Raw genomic sequence first — 20,487 nt, 5'->3', positions numbered from 1 at the left:
TTCAATTAAATTTGCATAATTTCCCAAAAACTTTAGACACGTTGTCATTATGGGGTATTGTGTGTAGAATTTTGAGTCCAAAAATGAATTTATTCCATTTTTGAACAAGGCTGTAACATAACAAAATGTGGAAAAATACTTTCCAGATGCGCTGTATTAACTATATGGGAATTAAATCATTAACTTTAATGTTGCTCCTTTAAGCATTAAATTGATAAGGCTCAGGGTACACACTATATACGATATATATCAGCCATTCAATTGAACACCTGATATATTGATGCTTTGGCGTTTTTTTAAAGTAAACAGATTATTATAATTATTATTATGATATACTTTTTTGTCCATTTAATTAATAGTGCAAAAAGGGGAAATTATTTTTTCTATTTTGCATGCATTGAAATGCTGCTGGCTTTTGTGTTTCGCTGAATTTTCGCACTGAAATTTAAGGTTGAACTATGAAACGCTGGCCGCCCAACTCTATTGCCATCTGCACATTTTAACTTTACCCCCACCTCCAAATTGGATTAAATACGAAGGCTAGATGAGGGCTAAAATCTTGACTTATTTTAAACATCAGACTTCATCGTGACAACGCATACTTCTTATCAAGCTTCCATCAGAGGCAATCAATTGGGGACTTAATAATATATAATAAACAAATAAAACAGCACTCCCAGGTCTGGTAACAGGTTCATTTTAAGAACCCTCAATTCATAAAAATACTGGCTTAGAAGTGATGTTAAATGATATTTGATTTGATGAGTGTACAATTGTTTTACCACTCTCTACAGCTATGTATCCCTGAGACGAAACCCCAATTAATTACTTTTCTAACAGTTTAATCATCATCTTAATAGCAATCAACACGGCTTGTCCCTAATGACCACTCCGTCTTAGCTGTTATTGGGCTGTGCACTCATGTAGTCATTATGCTTTTTATTTCTCCCAGCCCTTATATTTTTCATAACTCCTTTTAGTATTGCATTATATTTATTGTTCATAAGTCTTCCTGCTAGCACTAGAATGCTTTCCTTCTTTGTACAGACCACAAAAACAAGTTCATAACCGAACAAAAAAGCAGTATAGCTCCTGACTACAGATTACCCATGGAATAAACACCTCCTGATTCGGCAAACAGGGAGTGCAGCTAGTGTGTGGCGTCAGCTGGAGGATGGGAAAGCATGTTTGGAGCTGAAGTTTAGCAGAGACACAATTTGCTTGCACTGAGAGCACCTTACTCTAGAAGTGCATCAATTATCTTATTGTGTAGGAACCTTACATTTCACTAAGTAGTCGATCATTTACTCTGAGCGTATTTTCCTTGGTTTGATTTAGTGCAATTGAAAGCTTAAAGGATGGCTAACCCCCCAATAAGTAACATGTCAGATATAATAGTACACTGTTCAATGTTTCGTTGACTTTTCACTGTAGCTCTGATAAAAGAAAATAGAATTGAATAGGGTGTTCTCTACCACCCCTTCCAGACAGCATCATAATTTGATTCACTGACATTTAACTTGTGATGACATCACTAGCTTTGTCCCCCAATCCACACAGAGCATTTCTACAGATCAAGGGCAGATTCCGAGCCACAGGTAATGTGGTTGCAATTCTGATGCCTACAGTGACTGTAAGCCCTATGCGACTGTCCGCTCGTATTCTGAGTAGCGTCTATGAGATTGCAGCACTGCCCCCAGTAACGCCAAGTAACACCCATTCAGCCTGCGGTGAGAAGCGACTGAGATGTGTACGACTCAGAATGACCCATTGCTGCTCGAAGACGCAACTGCCAGCTGCAACTCATGCGCAATCTGTGCCGCTAGATGCGAACGCATTCGGACTTCCGTGTGACTCAGAAATAAGTCCCAGGCCTGTGTGCTTTTCATTCACTCTTAGCAAATCTACCTATTGGAATCGGTGAAAGACATCATAATGTGGATATATTTAGTTACATTTTGTTTTTAAATCCACAAAACATTTTATCACAGGTAACATGTTGATGTGTAACAGGGCTATTTGGACAGGGCCTGAATGCACAACCCCATATTGTGTACTGAACATCTGGGAAGCATTGTTAGTGAGTGCGAGTTTATTATTCAGCTCAGTAAGACACAGCCTTTGCTATTATATTAATGTGAGATAGAAGCTTCACTTGCACTTGAAATATGCAAATCCAATATGACCAGGAAATGCAATTTACATAAGACAGAGTCCAAGTATTCAGGATGATGTCACCTCATTACAAGCCATTCTCTCTGCTCCACGTCTCATGTATACTCTGCTCTCCAGGAACTACAACATGAGATCGTCACCGCTGTGACAGTGATCACCTTTAGATAATGTAGACTTGCTGCTATTCTCTCTGCAGCTGCTGATGTTTGATAGCATTGGTGTGGCTAAGGCCAAACCATTGCCCCCTTCCCGCACATGTTGTGCTGTAAGCTGTTTCACTAAGTTCAAATGTATATAAAACCTAGAGAAACACTAAAGTGGTAGTCCAGATGGATCTTATATAATTGTGTTGCCGCTGGTCCTGTCCATGCTTCAGAGCATGGACAGGACCTTAAGGTCAGGTGGGGGTGGCCCAGAGGTATTTGTTTGCCGAACTCCGGTCCATTGGCTGCACCTTCCATGGATGCACTTTCCAGGTACTAGTAAACCCGCTGGTGCACGCAGCTATCTCTTGGGAGACTTGGAACAATTTTTAGCTGGAGACCTAAAGGAACTGAGGACTGTTTTACACCTCACAAGCCCCGTATGGAAAAGATTTAGTGGCACAACTGTGTATAACATGATCAACTGGTGGAACAGTTCTTTTAATAGATATGTGTTCAATACACTTAATCTATACTAAGGTAATGTAGTTGTCTTGTTGGCAAGCAGTATGTGGACCTCAGAACACAGGCACTGTTAGGTCAACAATGCTATACGTGAGCAGTAAAGCTTTCTGAGGCCCACATACTGCTTATTGACAACATGTATCTATCACATTTTAAGATCCTGTTTTGTTTCTGTAAGGCCCCTGCTATTTACCTGTGACCAAGAGATTAAAGCTGTACCTTTCATACATCTCCTGACTGTCCTCCATAAAGGCCAGTTTAGCGCTCTGCCCGCTACCCAGCAGCTCTGAACCAAAGTAAGCAATCATAAGTATATGGCCAGCGGAATTAATAAAGATGTGCTGCAGCAGCTAAACACACCACCCAGAAGCGTAGAAAGTTCCAAGTGACAGAACCAGGTGGTGGCAGCAAATACATTCCTACAACTATGGGCAATTATGATGGTGCTCAGTTGGCCAGTTTGGCCAAAGTAGTCCAGAAGGTGTAGACAGTGATGACCAATTGCCAGCAACCAACATAAGTTTTGTGGATCAGGATGGCACATTGAGCCCATCCCAAAAGATATTGTTTTTTAAGTGGCCTATTTCAGTAACGTCCCTGTTCTCCACATTTGTATTCATGTGAAGCCGCTGCCCAGGACCCTTATATGCATCACAATTTCCAATTGTAGGAAACACAGTTTAGTTGATTGATAAAGCCTTGAATATAGATTAGGTGTGTTGTTCTGCGGTCAGTGAAAGCTAACCGCTCCTGATCACTTAGAATTGACTGATCAGGCCAGGCGAATACAGCAGTATCTTATATTACAATTATCAGTTTGTCTCTCTAGTGAACATTAGGTCTTGTGTATTGTTCTAGGTGCCAGTGGGATGGAGAGACGTCAGAACACATACATAATGGAAAATGGCTTCAAAGGTAGGAACATGGCAAAGCCACCCAGCGTGTAGCGCATATAACCAGTCTGCTATGTAAATATGAACAGTAGAAGTACTGAATGTGTTGTCTGACTGGCTGCTTTAGCAGTATATAATATATAATACTTGAATTCAAAATGTAAATCTGTGTAACCTATTTCAGCACAAACAATATCAGTCAGCATAATGCACATGTGACATCCTATAATTATCCCAGCTCAATTGTGTTTCCTATATAATCTCATTGCAACCTCTATCTATAATCCTCCTGTTATTCTATGTAACAACTCTAATATTTCTTCTTCTATGTAACTCCTTCCAATGTCATTTCCTATTAAGCCGCTTATTGCTACCCTGTCTTTAATTATATTGTCCATGTATCGTGACTGTATATTTTTCTCTGCAGATACTTACACATAACTATTACTACTTGCAGATAAAATAATTTTTATATATCTTAATGGTGTATAACCATAGGAGTGATATTCTGATGCTGAGATTTTGGCCATGTATTATCCTTATAAGAGGCAAGCATTAATATCACAATAATTTTACAGTACCCAGGGTTGAAACGAGTTAATTGCAAAAGATATTGAATAATTTACTATCTATCAAGATAATTCCGGCTTGCCACCATTAATTACTTTTATTTTGCCTGCCTCTATCAACCAGCGTAATACATTACCTCAATCTCTGGGTTTGAAGGTAAAACCTGTGTGTATAACGTATACAGCAGCGTCGGGTCAGTGATTAAGAAAATCTGAATACCAATATAAGGTCACTTAATAGGATGTTAGGCAGTGACGTGATATTGTAGCATTGAGTCTACCAATGTCTGTGCTCCTTCCACAATTCTCCTGGTTGATTGGGGAAAACACAGTCTCGGAATATTCCATAAATTCCCTATTTGGTGCTGACAAATGCTCTGCGGATGGGGGATTTGTCATCCTGGTAGACAGCTAACCTGTGAAAAAGAAAATGTAGCAACAAATTAATGCACGAATTTCACAATTCTGGAGGATGCATATACACCAACTGTATAAAACATAGTTTAATATTCCACTGGAAAATATATTCATTCACTCCTCAGCCATAACTTTAAAACCACTCACAGGTGAAGTGAATAACACTGAGTATCTCGTTACAATGGCACCTGTCAAGGGTTGGGATATATTAGGCAGCAAGTGGACACTCAGTTCTTGAAGTTGATGCTTTGGAAACAGGACAAATGGGCAAGTGTAAGGATCTGAGAGACTCTGACAAGGGCCAAATTGTGATGACTAGATGACTAGTCTTGTCGGGTGTTCCCAGTATGCAGTGGTTAGTACCTACCAAAAGTGGTCAAAGTAAGGACAACTGGTGAACCGGCAACAAGGTCATGGGCGTCCAAGGCTCATTGATGTGCATTGGGAGCAAAGGTCCTATTCCACGGATGAGCTACTGTAGCACAAAGTACTGAAAAAGTTAATGCTGGCTACGATACAAAGGTGTCAGAATACACCGTGCATCACATCTTGCCGTGTATTGTGCTGCATAGCTGCAGACCGGTCAGAATGCCCATGTTGACCACTGTCCACCGCCATAATCTCCTACGTGAGCGTCAGAACTGGACCATGTAGCATTGGAAGAAAATGGCCTGGTCTGATGAATCACGTTGTCTTTTACATCATGTGGATGACTGGGTGTGTGTGCGTGGTTTAGCTGGGGAAGAGATGGCACAAGGATGCAATATGGAAGAAGCCAAGCCTACGGAGAGAATGTGATACTCTGGGCAATGTTCTGCTGGGAAACCTTGGGTCCTGGCATTCATGTGAATGTTACTTTGATATGTACCACCTACCTAAACATTATTACAGACAAAGTACACCCCTTCATGGCAACAGTATTCCCTGATGGCAGTGGTCTCTTTCAGCAGCACAATACGTCCTGCCACACTGCACAATTTGTTTAGGAATGGCTGAGGAACATGACAAAGAGATCAAGTTGTTGACTTGGCCTCCAAATTCCCCAGATCTCCAATTGAGAATCTGTGGGATGTGCTGGAAAAACAAGTCCGAGCCATGGAGGTCCCACCTCGCACCTTACAGAATTTGCTTCTAACATCTTGGTGCCAGGATCCTGATAACAATCTTCATAATAGATTGAAGTGAGGTGCACCTGGGCAATTATTCTGGAAGAGAGTATTTACAGTCAGGTGCATAAATGTTGGGGCATTGACAGAATTTTCATAATTTGGCCTCTATTCACCACCACAATGGCTTTGAAATGAAACAAACAAGATGTGTTTTAACTGCAGACTTTCAGATTTAATTTGAGGGTAATTACATCCAAATCAGGTGAACGGTGTAGGAATTGCAACGGTTTCTATATGTGCCTCCCACTTTTTAAGGGGCCAAAAGTAATGGGACAAACTAAACAATCCTAACTCTAGCTTTCACTTTTTAATACTTTGTTGCAAATCGTTTGCAGGCAATTACAGCCTGAAGTCTGGAACGCATACACATCACCAGACGCTGGGTTTCATCCCTGGTGATGCTCTGCCAGGCCTCTACTGCAAATGTCTTCAGTTCCTGTTTGTTCTTGGGGCATTTTCCCTTCAGTTTTGTCTTCATCAAGTGAAATGCATGCTCAATCGGATTCAGGTCAGGGGATTGACTTGGCCATTGCATAACATTTCACTTTTTAGCCTTAAAAAACTCTTTGGTTGCTTTTGCAGTATGCTTCGGGTCATTGTCCATCTGAACTGTGAAGCGCCGTCCAATGAGTTCTGAAGCATTTGACTGAATATGAGCATATAATATTGCCCGAAACACTTCAGAATTCATTCTGCTGCTTTTGTCAGCAGTCACATCATCAATAAATACAAGGGAACCAGTTCCATTGGCAGCCATACATGCCCACGCCATTTCACTACCACCACCATGCTTCACTGATGAGGTGGTATGTTTTGGATCATGAGCAGTTCCTTTCCTTCTCCATACTCTTCTCTTCCCATCACTCTGGTACAAGTTGATCTTTGTCTCATCTGTCCATAGGATGTTGTTCCAGAACTGTAATGGCTTTTTTAGATGTTGTTTGGCAAACTCTAATCTGGTCTTTCTGTTTTTGTGGCTCACAAATGGTTTACATCTTGTGGTGAACCCTCTATATTCACTCTTGTGAAGTCTTCTCTTGATTGTTGACTTTGACACATATACACTTACCTCCTGGAGAGTGTTCTTGATTTGGCCAACTGTTGTGAAGGGGTTTTTCTTCACCAGGGAAATAATTCTTCTGTCATCCACCACAGTTGTTTTCCATGGTCTTCTGGGTCTTTTGGTGTTGCTGAGCTCTCTGGTGCGTTCTTTCTTTTTAAGAATGTTGCAAACAGTTGATTTTGCCACACCTAATGTTTTTGCTATCTCTCTGATGGGTTTGTTTTGATTTTTCAGCCTAATGATGGCTTGCTTCACTGATAGTGACAGCTCTTTGGATCTCATATTGAGTCGACAGCAACTGATTCCAAATGCAAATGTCACACCTAGAATCAACTCCAGACCTTTTACCTGCTTAATTGATAATGAAATAACGAGGGAATAGCCCACACCTGTCCATGAAATAGCTTTTGAGTTGATAGTCCCATTACATTTGGCCCCTTAAAAAGTGGGAGGCACATATAGAAACCGTTGTAATTCCTACACCGTTCACCTGATTTGTAATTACCCTCAAATTAAATCTGAAAGTCTGCAGTTAAAGCACATCTTGTTTGTTTCATTTCAAAGCCATTGTGGTGGTGAATAGAGGCCAAAATATGAAAATTATGTCAATGTCCCAATATTTATGCACCTGACTGTATCTTGGTTTCAGTATGGATAACGCAACAGTAGTGTTAGTGAATGAATAATGATTAGTGAGCTCCTCAAAATGGTTCCTGCTTCTGAATTTTGTCCTATTTTCATATTAAAAATTCACCCACAGCTACAGAATTGCTTTTGCACCCTCTATCAGTTTTTATTATTGTCCCCCAGTGAAGTACATGCATTTTACATCAGATTTTTTGCATCCATTTGATTGGATTTCTATACTTGTCTTAAGTGTTTTTTAGAGGTTGCACTGATACATGACTTTCTCCACCTATGGAATAGTAAAGGAATACTTATTCCTTTTCATTGTGAAGAGCTAATCCTCCATAATGATACACTTTATCATTGTCTGGTGAGTGTTCTCCTAAAGTTCCGTGAAAACAAAAACATAGTAACAGGTGAAAAAGTGGGTAAGAAATATATTAATATGCTAGGGAGTGAAATAAGAGAGGTAATCACACGTGATACATTGTCACACGTTTTGCCAGTGTCTGTGGCTTCTTCAGCAGTCTACTTTGTGACCCACTTGTTTTAGCTTTTAAATCTATATTTTTGTTTTCACTTTCCATGGAACTTGCTTGGAACACTCATCACATAATACTAGAGGATAACCATGTGCGAAAGTGATAGATTGATAGGAGCCTCACATCACTGTGCTGTTTGGGAACCCGGACCCATCCACTACGTAACTTGCAGTCTGTGGCTTCCTGCTGTCTCCATTCTCTCCTCACATTGTGACACTGCCCCTGTCACATACAGCCCTGCCCTCTCTATCACAGTCACGGGAGTACACAGGTCTCTACTTTCTACAAGAGCAGCTCATTCATCTCCTGCTGCTGTGACTATTACAATGATCTGATTGGCTACAGGCTGTTCTATCCCTCCTACTTGACTGCTGAGGACATCATGGGCAAGCAGTAGATGAAGACTGAGTGCATTAGGGGGCCAAGAACGTAGTCAAGCACACCTAAAAAATAAAAAAATAGTTAGTTGACGTTCCTGTGGATGCATGACACGCCATGATACCATTCAGATCTAAGGACTGGCATGTGCTTGGTTACTGGCACTGCATTGCTAGGATGCTATATATAGATACATTAACTGTACTTTATAGCTTGACCTTAGATGTTTTATAGATCAACAATAACCATAATACACTTAGCTTGTCACCAAAGTCCTTCAAATTTGGCAAGTGAAGTACTAATAAACGTCCAGGGCCTGACAATGATGCAGAGACTTACGGTAAGTAAAGTCCAGTAACTGTAAAACCTAATAATATTGTCAGTGGAGGAACTTAGGAAGAAGTAGCTGCAATAGGCTGGTGTATTCAATAACAACTATTTATCGGATGTCATTTTTCTAGTATGGTTAGAAAACTAAAGCAAACATCTGATTTGTTACTGTGGGTCACATAGGGTCTTCATACTCCTCAGTATCTGTATCACAATATGAGTGGATCATGCTTCTCGTAGTGTAGATTATAGGAACATTGGATGTTGTTGAGCAGATGGGTGTGGTATATTTATCATGTCGACACTAATGAAATGTCGACATGCTTAGAAAGTTGACAAAACGTTCCTGGTCGTCTATTGGTGACTTACCTAATACTTCATGATGACTTCCAGCTCATCCAGCGGCGCTTCTGACAGTGAGTATCCCTAACCCTCTCCCTAGTGCCTAGCCCTACCTCCCCTCTCGTAGCCTATCCCTAACCATCCCCCAGCGCTTAAACCTACATCCCCTTCCATAGCCTATTCTTAACCATCCCTCAACGTCTAAACCTACCTCCTCTCCCGTAGCCCATCATCAACCTTCCCTTAGTGCCCAACCCTATCTCCCCTCCCGTAGCCTATCCTTAACCCTCCCCCTAGCGCTTAATGCTACCTCCCCTCCCTTAGACTATCCTTAACGCTCCACCAAACAATAAGTGGACCGCCAGCTGCTGTTGAGCTAAAATCCCAGCATGCCCTGCTACAGTTTTAGCATGGCCAGTTAGAAAAACCGTGGCAAGGCATACTGAAATGTATAGTTCTACAACACCTGGAGGGCCACTTATTGCCCACCCATGCCCTAGCGCCTATCCCTACCTCCCCCCGTAGCCTATTCCTAACCCTTCCCCTAGTGCCTATCCCTTCCTCTCTTTTGGAACCTATCCCTAACCCTCCCTATAGTGCCTAACACTGCCTCCTCTCCCGGAGCCTATCCTTGACCATTCCCCCTAGTGCCTATCCCTTCCTCCCCTTCCGTAGCCTATCCCTAACTCTTCCCCTATCCTTACCTCCCCTCCCGTAGCCTATCCCAAACATACCCCCTAGCGCCTATCCCAACCTCCCCTTCCGTAGCCTATCCCTAACTCTTCCCCTATTGCCTGTACTTACCTCCCAACCTGTAGCCTATCCCAAACCTTCCCCCTAGCGCCTATCCCTAATCCAACCAGTGCCTAGACTATCCCTAACCCTTGCTCTATTGCCTATACTTACCTCCCAACCCGTAGACTCTCCCTAATCCTTACCCTATCGCCTATACATACCTCCCCTCCCTTAGCCTATCCCTAACCCTCCCTCTAGTCCCTAACCCTACCTCCCCTCCCATAGCTCAACCCTAATCACCACGCTCTCACAGCCTAAGCCAATCCCTCCGGTCTGTGCAGAATGTTGACATTGTGAACATGTCGACATTTTGCAGATGCCAACAGGTTCAATCATGACAGAACTGTCGACATTGTAAATGTCGACATAATGACTGTATTCCAAGGAGGGGTATGAACTCCGGGGCGACTGATTATCTACAGCAGAGATTTCTATTTATAATATTAGATAAATGCTCCCAGATTGTACCGAAGTGATGACAGCATTAGGCACATTTAATAAATATTATTTAAAATACATTTATCCATATATACAATGCCACATGTGTACCTTTTTATATATTATATGTCATGCTGTTTTTGATTAAATAATGTTTTGTATCTGCGTGGATGTGTAATTTACTCATGTATAAATGAGAAACGGTGCCTGTGTTAATGTGATTGTATATGGATGTGTGCCAAGAGTTTGGCAAGGAGACAGCTGGCAGGTCATGCTGCTGTGTTGGGAGGAGAGAGGAAGCCTCTGTACCCCTCTGCCTGTGTGTGCCACTCTTTGTCTGCTAACATCCTCGCCTCTAAACACTGTTCTCCTGCTCATCCCTCGCCCTGTGCATGCTGTTTTATGCACCCGCTTGCTCACTGCCTCTCATTCTTTCTGCTCTTTACTCCTCACACAAAGGGGGAGATTTATCAAGCCTTCTAATGAGGACAGATTGAGGTGTTGCCATAGGAACCAATCAGAGCCTAGCTATTGTTTTTCTAGTACATTTTATAAAATGATAGCTACAATATGATTGGTTGCTATGGGCAAAACCTCCATTTGACCTCTTTAGAGGATTTAATAAATTTCCACCAAAGTCGCCACCAGATTTCATTAAGTAGGGCACAGTTGTCGACAAGCCCAGGAAGTCAGTTTACATTTTCTATGTAACTCTCCTGACCCTGCAGAATAACCACTGGGCTATTGTAGGACTCTCCCTGCATTGGGGCCTTTTCCACATTATACAATCCATGTCTTAACACTTGACCTTTTTGTCCTCAGGGAAAACGAAATTAACCTGAAAAACATTCTTTATATTGACTTATTATATTATACTTACTTCTTGGTAGCTTGTAAATGTAAATAGTGCAGAGAGCTAGCGCTCACTCGTGTGATAATAAGCAGACACAAATTGTCACTTTCTATATCAATTTATTGAATAATGAATAGATAAAAAGTTTCAATAAAAATTAGCATTAAGAAATGGCAATACTATTGCTTGCCAATTATAGGTTAAAATGGGTTTCTAATACCTGTATACAGACATTAGACAATACAAACATAAAACATATATAGAAAAAAATATAGAATGAAAAATTGATTCAATGTCCTACTAATAAGGAAAAACCAGCAAAGTGGCAAAGGTATGTCTATATAGTGTAGTTGGCATTTGATAGTAGATCTGAATTAAATACTTTTGTTCACCTACGGCGCTTCTCACCCGACAAGGCAAGCAAAAACCACGGATGTCAGTTTCCAAAGTGAAAAAGGAGTTTACCTTCTCTCTGGTGCAGCGTATCCCGGTCAGAATATCATTGCTGAAATCACTGTTATGCAGTATAGTGGTCAGAGTAGGCCAGGTGATCCTGTATAATTACCGGCTCCACGATGTGGCAGATTCCGATCAAAGTAGCTGCGCTATCCCGGAACGGAGCACTTCAGATAACAGGATGCAGTGGTAGCACTAGCTCTCTGCACTATTTACATTCGCATATATGTAGGTGGGGTGACCTACTCAGCTATAGCAGCCCTCAGTGCAAAGTATTTGTAGAAGAGCGCTTGTTCTCTTCTTTGTTCTTTTGTAGCTTGTACATGTAGCTTGTGTCACTTCCACCTTATGTACTGTAGTCAGGTGCAATGGCCCAGGTACTCATGTCCGGAACTACACAGACATATTTGCCACACATAGACATAGATAGCGCAGTTGCTACATAGATGAAAGCCAAACCTCTTTGGATTCGTGTAGGCTAACTTCCTTGACTTGGAGGGGCAAAAGTCATATTTTATTTTCTAAATTGTTACAGAATAGGCTTCCCTAGGCAGAAAAATAAGTATAGACTGGTCCTATCTTTATGCTGTGACTACGCCTAGCAGCAGCAGAAGCTCCTATTTATAATGTGTTTTCATGGCCCCTTCTACTAGTACTGCAAGAACATAAATAATACTCAGTTACAAGGATCGGGGCAAAACAGAATTTTGTCTTGGATAAAATCAACACTACAAATACATTTTTGTCACATGCGATTGCATGGGATATTTTTGCTGCACACGGTCATGCTATGTGTAGCTTTGCCCTTGAACTTGTCTGCAACAAAACCCAGCCCTCCCCTAACACCCTCCACATTTGTTACCCCTGACTTACCAACTCTTGAGATATATATATATATATTCTTTTTTGTAACCTCCAGGGCTTCCTCCTCCTGCCTTTTTTTCCTGCTGCCTCCTGAGCTCTAGTCTATCCCCCAAGATTTTTTGACTTGTGTTTGTTGCTTTTTGCAGATTGTATGAAAGAGTCAGGGTGCAGTTCCAGCACCTGCTCACTGAGCAGCAGTGAGAACCCTTATGCCACCATTACAGACCCCCCCGCGCAGCACTCCAAACACTCAGAGAACAGCTACGTGGAAATGACATCTCCTGTCCATACAGATGCCCCATACTCAGATATGCCACCCTCATCCAAAGCTAACAAAAATGTGTATGACATGGGTAAGTGCCAGTCTCCATGCCAGCTGCAAACATGCATGACACACTACCACTACCACAGTCAGCTTGACACCGGCACATTACTTTATGCATGACCTGCTGTTTGTCTAAGCTTACTGCACCGGCCCCAATGACCAGATGCTCTTTTTTCCTTTTCTCAGGATGTTTAAAGTGCACCCATGTCCTTCTCCAATGGGAGGCAGCCATTGTGTTAACTGAAACAAGATTTGTGTATCCTAGTAGACTGATAGGTCCAGCCCAGAAAATGGCTGCCTCCCCAGTGTGTAGACAGAGGGTACACTTTAATGCCATTCTCACATGCTGTTCTTTCATTAGCCTGCACGCAATCTCTGGCCCAACCTGAGCTGGACAAGCCGGCAGCGGTAGTATTGGCTATGCTCACTTGTCCACCTGCCAACATCTCGGTTACTTGTATCTTCTCTTTTTCTTGCTATTCCTCTATCAACAAAGTCGGGCCAATGTTTTCCTTCCAGGAAGAAGCATCTTCATTGGTCTGTGTATCTAGTAGCTACATACTCCTTTCTTCTGTGTCTCTCGAGTTCTCTGTCCTGACACCAAGGCTTCCTTCCCTCTCCTCTGCCACAAAATGTCTCCACATATATCCAAAAAGGACTTTTACTGCATACATTTCATAACTCTGCTGTCTCTGTGTCTCATGTATCGGAGTACTGTTGCAATTACTATATAAATGAGTCTAGTATAGGGTTCAATTTAGGGTAGTAAGGGGGATTTGTATCAAGCAGTGAAAAGCGTGGAGAAGTGGACCAGTGGAGAAGTTGCCCATAGCAACCAATCAGCATTTATCAAGTACAGTCTATAAAATAATCGGTAGCTGCTGATTGGTTGCTATGGGCAACTTCTTCACTGGTCCACTTCTCCACACTTTTCACTGCTTGATACATAAACCTTTAAGGAGGAATTATATCAAACTGTCTAAAGAGTGGAGAAGTTGCCCATAGTAACAAATCAACTCCCTGTTATCCAGTACATTTTTTTAAATGATAGGTAGAAGCTGATTGGTTGATCTGGCCATCTGCTCCATTTGTTCACTTCTCCACTCTTTACAAGGTTTAATACATTTTCTCCGAAATTTGATATTCCATAGGCTACCATCAAGTACGTGCAGTCAGGGGAGGCAGAGCCTCTCCTGTCATATTCCCTTCCCTTCATGCTCCAGAGTTTTGATATAAAGACTGTTTTTATACATTTGTGCCTCCCCAGCCATTGACCTTACCGCACGTCACTGGCTACCATACATGATTGCTCAGACCCCATATTATGTTAGCAGTCTGTAAAATCCAGGAAAATCCATTATATGATGGAATAATCATGGATCATGAAAGAGCTGCAAACTTACTTAAGTATTATCTAGCTATCTTGCATATGATGTTGTTCCTTTGGACAAAGGCCCAGTGTGACTCTGTCTCATTCCCACCAGCCGGCCATGATGTTTCCATACCTCAAGAATCTGCACAAATAGGGACTCGTAACAATTATGTTCTAGATTTATGTTCTTGTCTATTCAAGCAAACCCTAATAGCATCACTTGCTGGTATATGTAAGGGAGGTCAGTGAGACACCACAAAGAACAGAGTGACCTTTCTTGTAAATATTCAGCAGGCCTCTGAAACGTTTGATTAGCATAGCATGAAATGAGTATCATCCTTTAATTAGCTTCAATGGGAAAACTTCAAAATAAAAATGAATGCACATTTTATATTAGATCAGTGCTTAATAAAACCCGTCTATTTTATTTTGTGAACACTCTCATACTGCAGCTCATTTCTCTGCACTTCATTACATGCAGCAATAAAAACATTATATAAAGTGCTGAGGTATGCATCCATTTACATAACACATCTAAAGTTTTACTGAACTAGAGAGAGTGGAAATGAAAAAAATCTGTATAGTGATCTCTCTCCATGTAACATAAATGTTATTACAAGTATATAACTGTATTACATGTATAGTACTTTCTACATAAATACAAAAATCTCCTGGAATGCATACTTAAGCGTATGTTTTAAAAAGCTGATTTGTCGCATATATTGAACCTACAAATACTTTGGTGCATAAAATCTTATATGGACATCAATGTAAAAACCAATAACCAAATAAATTAGGCATCCTACAGAATCACATACAGTTCAATTCTGCTATCAGTGTTGATTCATACATCTATGATTCAGAATTAATTCTCTCTAAATACTTAATAATATATCCTGCGCATAAATGCGTATAAGACAATATGGGTTTTTTTCAAATTGACCAATGGAAAAACTACCAAAACTAGGGGCAAACTTGGTCCCCATGGCTGTACCAAGTGTCTGCATATATACACTTTATCAGTTATGTGTCCAAATAAACCGACTTCAATCCCAGATTAACTCCTGATGTAAAAATTTCCAGATAAACCTGTTCCAAGAATCATAAAGTGTTAACTAAGTAATAACATTGATGCTGGATCAAAAAAGGTTAACTAGGGAATCAACGTCTTCCAATTGGATTGAGTTCATTAGATTTAAATGTTCACAAATCCAACATGGAGCTTAAAGACAAAGTTTTAGTTTAGCAGCGACAGAAGCTGTAGAGGAAAAAGCAATATATATGTAAAAAAAAAATTCTGGTGTCGAGTTCACTTTAAGTTTCACAAAAGTGTCCTGAGACACAGATTACATTTACCAGTCAGGGGCAGCTTGTAAATATTCCAGCTATCACTATTTCATAGACGGCTGCCTTGACACAGTATTTACATTATGTACAGTACTTTGTACTCATAGAATGGGCTTACATATAACTAGACAGTGATAGAAGCAGTTGAGGCTGTAATTGTTGCATGGCGTGAGGAACAATGCGGTTTGTAAGGCTTGTCTTCACATCCTCCATTTTACCTTCCTGTACATCAAGGTCTGCGAGTCTTGGGAACTGTACTTATTGCTGAACTACACAGTCACAGAATTCTTAATGAATTTGTAGTTAATTTTTGTGATGAAATCAAGATAAATTATGTCAGACTTTTTTGTATGTAATCTGTACAAAGACAAAGTGCAGTTTACAAGCAACTTGGGAAATTACTGTGGGGAGATAGAAGGCAAATAACACAAGAGCCTCAAAGCTCGGGTACATAGAGACAATGGCAGCCTCACGTAGTCTGAGAGCTCATAAGGGCAAATGCATGCAAACTAGAATAACAGTAATAGAAAACAAGCCAAGATGAAGGAGGAGGAGGGTGGATATTCCGACTTTGAAACCAACAAACTTGAAGTTGTAAAAATTATATAATTTTTAGAAATAAAAACCTGAAATATAAATCCTACAATACCCTGGTTGCATAATTGTGCACACCCTTTCATAATGGGGCTGTAGCTGTGTTCACAGTCAGTCAATCACATTCAGAATCATGTTCAAAGGTAATGAGCATGCACCTGCCAGCTATGACAGTGGTTGTTTATTATCCCCAAATAAAGATCCGGTGCACAGGAAGGATTTCCTTGCAGGTTTCTTGGTTGTCTCCTACTGGAAGAGCCACCAGGCTTTAAAAACATCCCATTGTTGAAAGGTTCCAATAAGGAGATGGAATCTCAAAGGCATCATATGTACTATGGGTCACTGGGGTAGATGTATGATGCTACGTTACAGGATTTAGCAGTATCTGTGCACGTTATGTCCTGCAGATACCGCTTCTCCCCCATGTATTAATGTGGGGTTAATGTGTTAAATGACAGGGTGGCTAAGTACCCTCGTCAGTATCGGTGCTGCTATCTACAAGATAGCACACCGCTGTGCCAGCCAATGTATGAATGTTCCGACAGCTGCAGCTATCGATTTTGGCAGCTGCAGCTGTCGTTGCTGCATCTCACTGGCTGTGGCGGCTGCTTGCGAGATCTCCCCCATGCCCACTGGAGCCAGCCAGGAGGTGAGACACAGCGCATCAGCATTGGGGTCTGGCAGGGATCACCGGAGGGGGAAGTTTTCACTCCCGCACTCCGGTACTGCTTCCTGCTATGCCCCGATAAAGAGGCGAAGGAGGAAGAGTTATACGACCCATGCCACTATAATAAATCTCCCCCACTGTGACTTCTATGCTCAGTAACTGGAGATAATGTGGCACAACATGGACATTGCAAGATGAGGACACAACTTCAAAGTTGATGACAGGACAAGGAGACAACTCACCAGAGGCCCACAATGACACTGTAAGAGCTGCAGGATTTTGTTGAACGTTGTGGAATTAATTCTAAAAGGCATTTTTGCAGCAGTGACAGCATTATGGTTTGGGGCCATTTCTCTTCAGCTGGGTCAGGGGATGTAGGCAAGACTACAGAGAATAATTAATGGCTCTCAAAGTCTTGGAAAGGTCCAGTCACAGACCAGACCTCAGTCCCATTGAAGACCTGCGGAATGACCTAATGAAGTCCGTGCACAGGACACCCATTTGCAGTTTGTGTTTGAAGTTGACAGAAACCAATTCAAAAAGACTCACTGCCTAAAAGCAAAATGTGCTAGTTTGGGGGTATAAACACTTACGCAACCAGGGTATTGTAGGTTTTGTATTTAACTGCTTTTCCCTAAAAATTTTATATTTGTTTTTTACTTGAATCTTGATTTCAAGGTCACATTAAAGAGTTTTAGGCACGCCCGGGGAGGGTTAGGCGAGGGGGGGGTTAGGGCTAGGCACCACCCCGGGAGGGTTAGGTTGCGGGAAGGGGGAAGTTAGGGTTAGTCACCACCCGAGAGGGGGGTTTAGGGTACTTAACATCCCCAGTCGGGATCCTGACGGTACGGGCTTCCAACGTCGGCATTTAGTCCGCCGGCAATACATACCGATCTGAAACCTATATACAAAGTCATTGTCACCACAATTTTATACAGCTGCTCCCTCACACATGCTTAGCTTGGTCTTTGGTCCCTATCATTTCAGACTATGCACAAAGTACACATATTTGGTATCATTACACTGATGCAAACAATCCGGATACAGTTTTTTTCTCATCTTTTGTTATTTATGCTGATCTTTTCCATATCTAAAAATCATAATATAAAAACTTATTTGCTCCAGTATGTCACTAAATGAAAACCCTATCTACACTTTGTTGGGGTAGACTTAAAAAAAAAAGAAAAAAAATAATCAGATGAAACTGACACATGTCCAAATCCTAATCATTGGTCTGGTTATGAAGGGACAAATTCCGCCAGTTGAGTAGTTAATAATAATTTGGTTACTTTCATTGATGCCTGATTGTAAGCCAAGACTATTGCTGCCTCAGGGATTGACATAAAACACCCAATGACCAAGTTCTTGCTGTAAATATAGTGCGACAATATCTGCAGCACTGAAGGAGTCACAGCCAGTGTAGTAATTATAATGTCTCTTATCCTTTTCAGAGTAACTTGTTTCCAAATTAAATCCATTTGATCTAGACGTACGATACAGAATAACTTATTCATGGCACAGCTTTGTAGTGAGCGTCTAGTCTCTGAATGTTAGTTTGGGTGAATGCTGTTCCTTGCTGTGAGTGTGTCAGTTTAGAAGTGGGTATGTTTGGTCTCTGTATCCTAGCAGTACATGCCCCAGGGTGGACACAAATAAACAACATGGAAGGAGGGGATGGAATGATGTATACAGCAAGCCGAGCAGGAAGGATGGCTGGGTGTGTTATTATGATAAGACTGTGCTTCATGCTCTCCCTGTCTATTCACAGAGCCTACGCTCACCCTGCTCCAGGACGCCGAACACCAGATCCCCAACTACATGCAGAACCCATATGACTTGCCACGGAACAGCCACATTCCCAGCCACTACGACTTGCTACCCGTCCGGCACAGCCCCCTGCACGGGACTTTCTGGGATAAGCAGATGGATAAGCAGTCTTTATAGAAGTGTGAGGACAGCGACAGACCTAACGCATTCTGCAATCTGCCCACTCTGTAGGGGGCTGGCACCACTGGACACATGCATGATGTCATTAGGAGAATCTTTTATACAAATAGGATGTATCTATAGAACAAGTCTCTGTGTATGCGTGTATATACACCAGCTACCACCCATCCTTCTAAGAGTACACATGGAGACTAATCCAGGCGATGTCACAAAGATAGCGAGCTCTTGAAATTGCAGTTTACACACAATGACAGGTATTATGTAAATACATGTATATAGTGCAGCTTTCTCTAAACAACTGTATATATGTCATTCCCCAATAAGAGTCAGCGTGTAGAGGGAAATGCTGATGTGTTCATGGATTTGATGGTAAATACAATACTGCTTAAATATTCATTAGGATGAGCCATATACTAGCACTGACCAAGAGGAAGCTTGCACACATGCTAGAACTGAATACTCCTGGGCAAGGTACGTGTCAGACAATCCTTGTAGTTTTGCATCTGGTCCATTTGCGTTCAGTTAGACAGCTACGTTCTAGTCAGGTGCAATTATTCCCAAAATGTGAGCTATATACAGACAGGTGTCGCGCTGGGCACTCACTCAGCTTGGAAATGACATTGTTATAATAAGACCTAACCAAGTGACCGAGGACCTGTGACTCCTGTGAGGCACAATGAGAGCTTCTAGATGACCTCATGCGCTGACTCACCTCTCTGGCACAGAAGCAGACCAAACTGACCGATTACAGAGAGAACTGATCCACTTATTTACTGAAAATAAAAACAGGCTTTTTATTCTTCGACTCTCTTTCCTTTGGAATTTCTGCAATTCTGTTATGTCACAAGCTGAAACTATCACTTTTCTGTATCATTCCTGTATGAATGTGCGCACGCGTGTATGTATCTGTGTGTATATATATATATATATATATATATACACATATACACACACACACACACGGTATATGACAGAAGTGGACCTCAGTGTGGTCTTCTGCTGCTGCTGTAACCCACCCTCTTTAAGGTTCAACATCCTTTGAGAGAAGCTCTTCTGCATACCACAGTTGTGATTCACGGCTGCCCGAGTGATTATCACTTTCCTGTCACCAAGAACCAGTCTGGCCATTCTCCTCTGACTTCTGTCACTAACAAGCTGCTCTCACACACAGGACTGCTCACTGGATGTTTTTCCTTTTGCTCAGCATTAAAGCTTGTTCTGAAAATCTTAGATGATCCGCAATTTCCCCACATACTGAACATGTTGACAATGCCTGCTTGCTTGTATACATTGATATGCTGCTACATGATTGGCTGATTAGATATTTGCATTAACAAACAGGTGTACCTAATAAAGTAGCCACTGAGTGTGCAGTGTATTGCAGAGGTACCCAAACGCAGTCCTCAAGGCCCCCAACAGTTCATGTTTTAGAGCAGGGATGGGGAACCTCCTGCTCGGGGGCCGCATTAGGCCCTCAAAATCATTTGGTCTGCCCTCTGAGCTTTTTTTTCTGCTAGCCTCATTAGGCTATCAGGATGCCTAGAATGGCACACTGCAGCCAGAATCTATGCAGCAGTGCCGCCTGCAGCGTCCTTAGGATGCTTCAGACGGCCACACCACTGCCCTTACAGCTCCCCGGAGCATCCTCAGGATGTT

At 41.7% G+C, this 20,487-nt stretch overlaps 1 protein-coding gene across 4 annotated transcripts in view; it reads left to right on the top strand.

Moving 5' to 3' along the window:
- MEGF11 (multiple EGF like domains 11) overlaps positions 1–19,615 on the top strand; it is a 386,527-nt gene extending 366,912 nt beyond the window's left edge. For 3 of the 4 annotated variants that reach the window (XM_088452756.1, XM_088452754.1, XM_088452753.1), the window contains 3 exons: positions 3,702–3,758; positions 12,726–12,932; positions 18,653–19,615. In XM_088452756.1, coding sequence (XP_088308882.1) covers positions 3,702–3,758; positions 12,726–12,932; positions 18,653–18,828 — 440 coding nt within the window. In that variant the 3' untranslated portion in view covers positions 18,829–19,615. The remainder of the gene's footprint in view (positions 1–3,701; positions 3,759–12,725; positions 12,933–18,652) is intronic. The other variant, XM_088452755.1, reaches the window with a different exon arrangement.
- The last annotated feature ends 872 nt before the right edge of the window (positions 19,616–20,487 follow it).

The sequence above is a fragment of the Taudactylus pleione genome, unplaced genomic scaffold, assembly GCF_031769625.1.
Source record: "Taudactylus pleione unplaced genomic scaffold, aTauple2 ptg000556l, whole genome shotgun sequence".
Lineage (NCBI taxonomy): Eukaryota > Metazoa > Chordata > Amphibia > Anura > Myobatrachidae > Taudactylus > Taudactylus pleione.
Note: the sequence above shows the minus strand (reverse complement) of the source record. Positions and strands in the feature narration are given on the sequence as shown.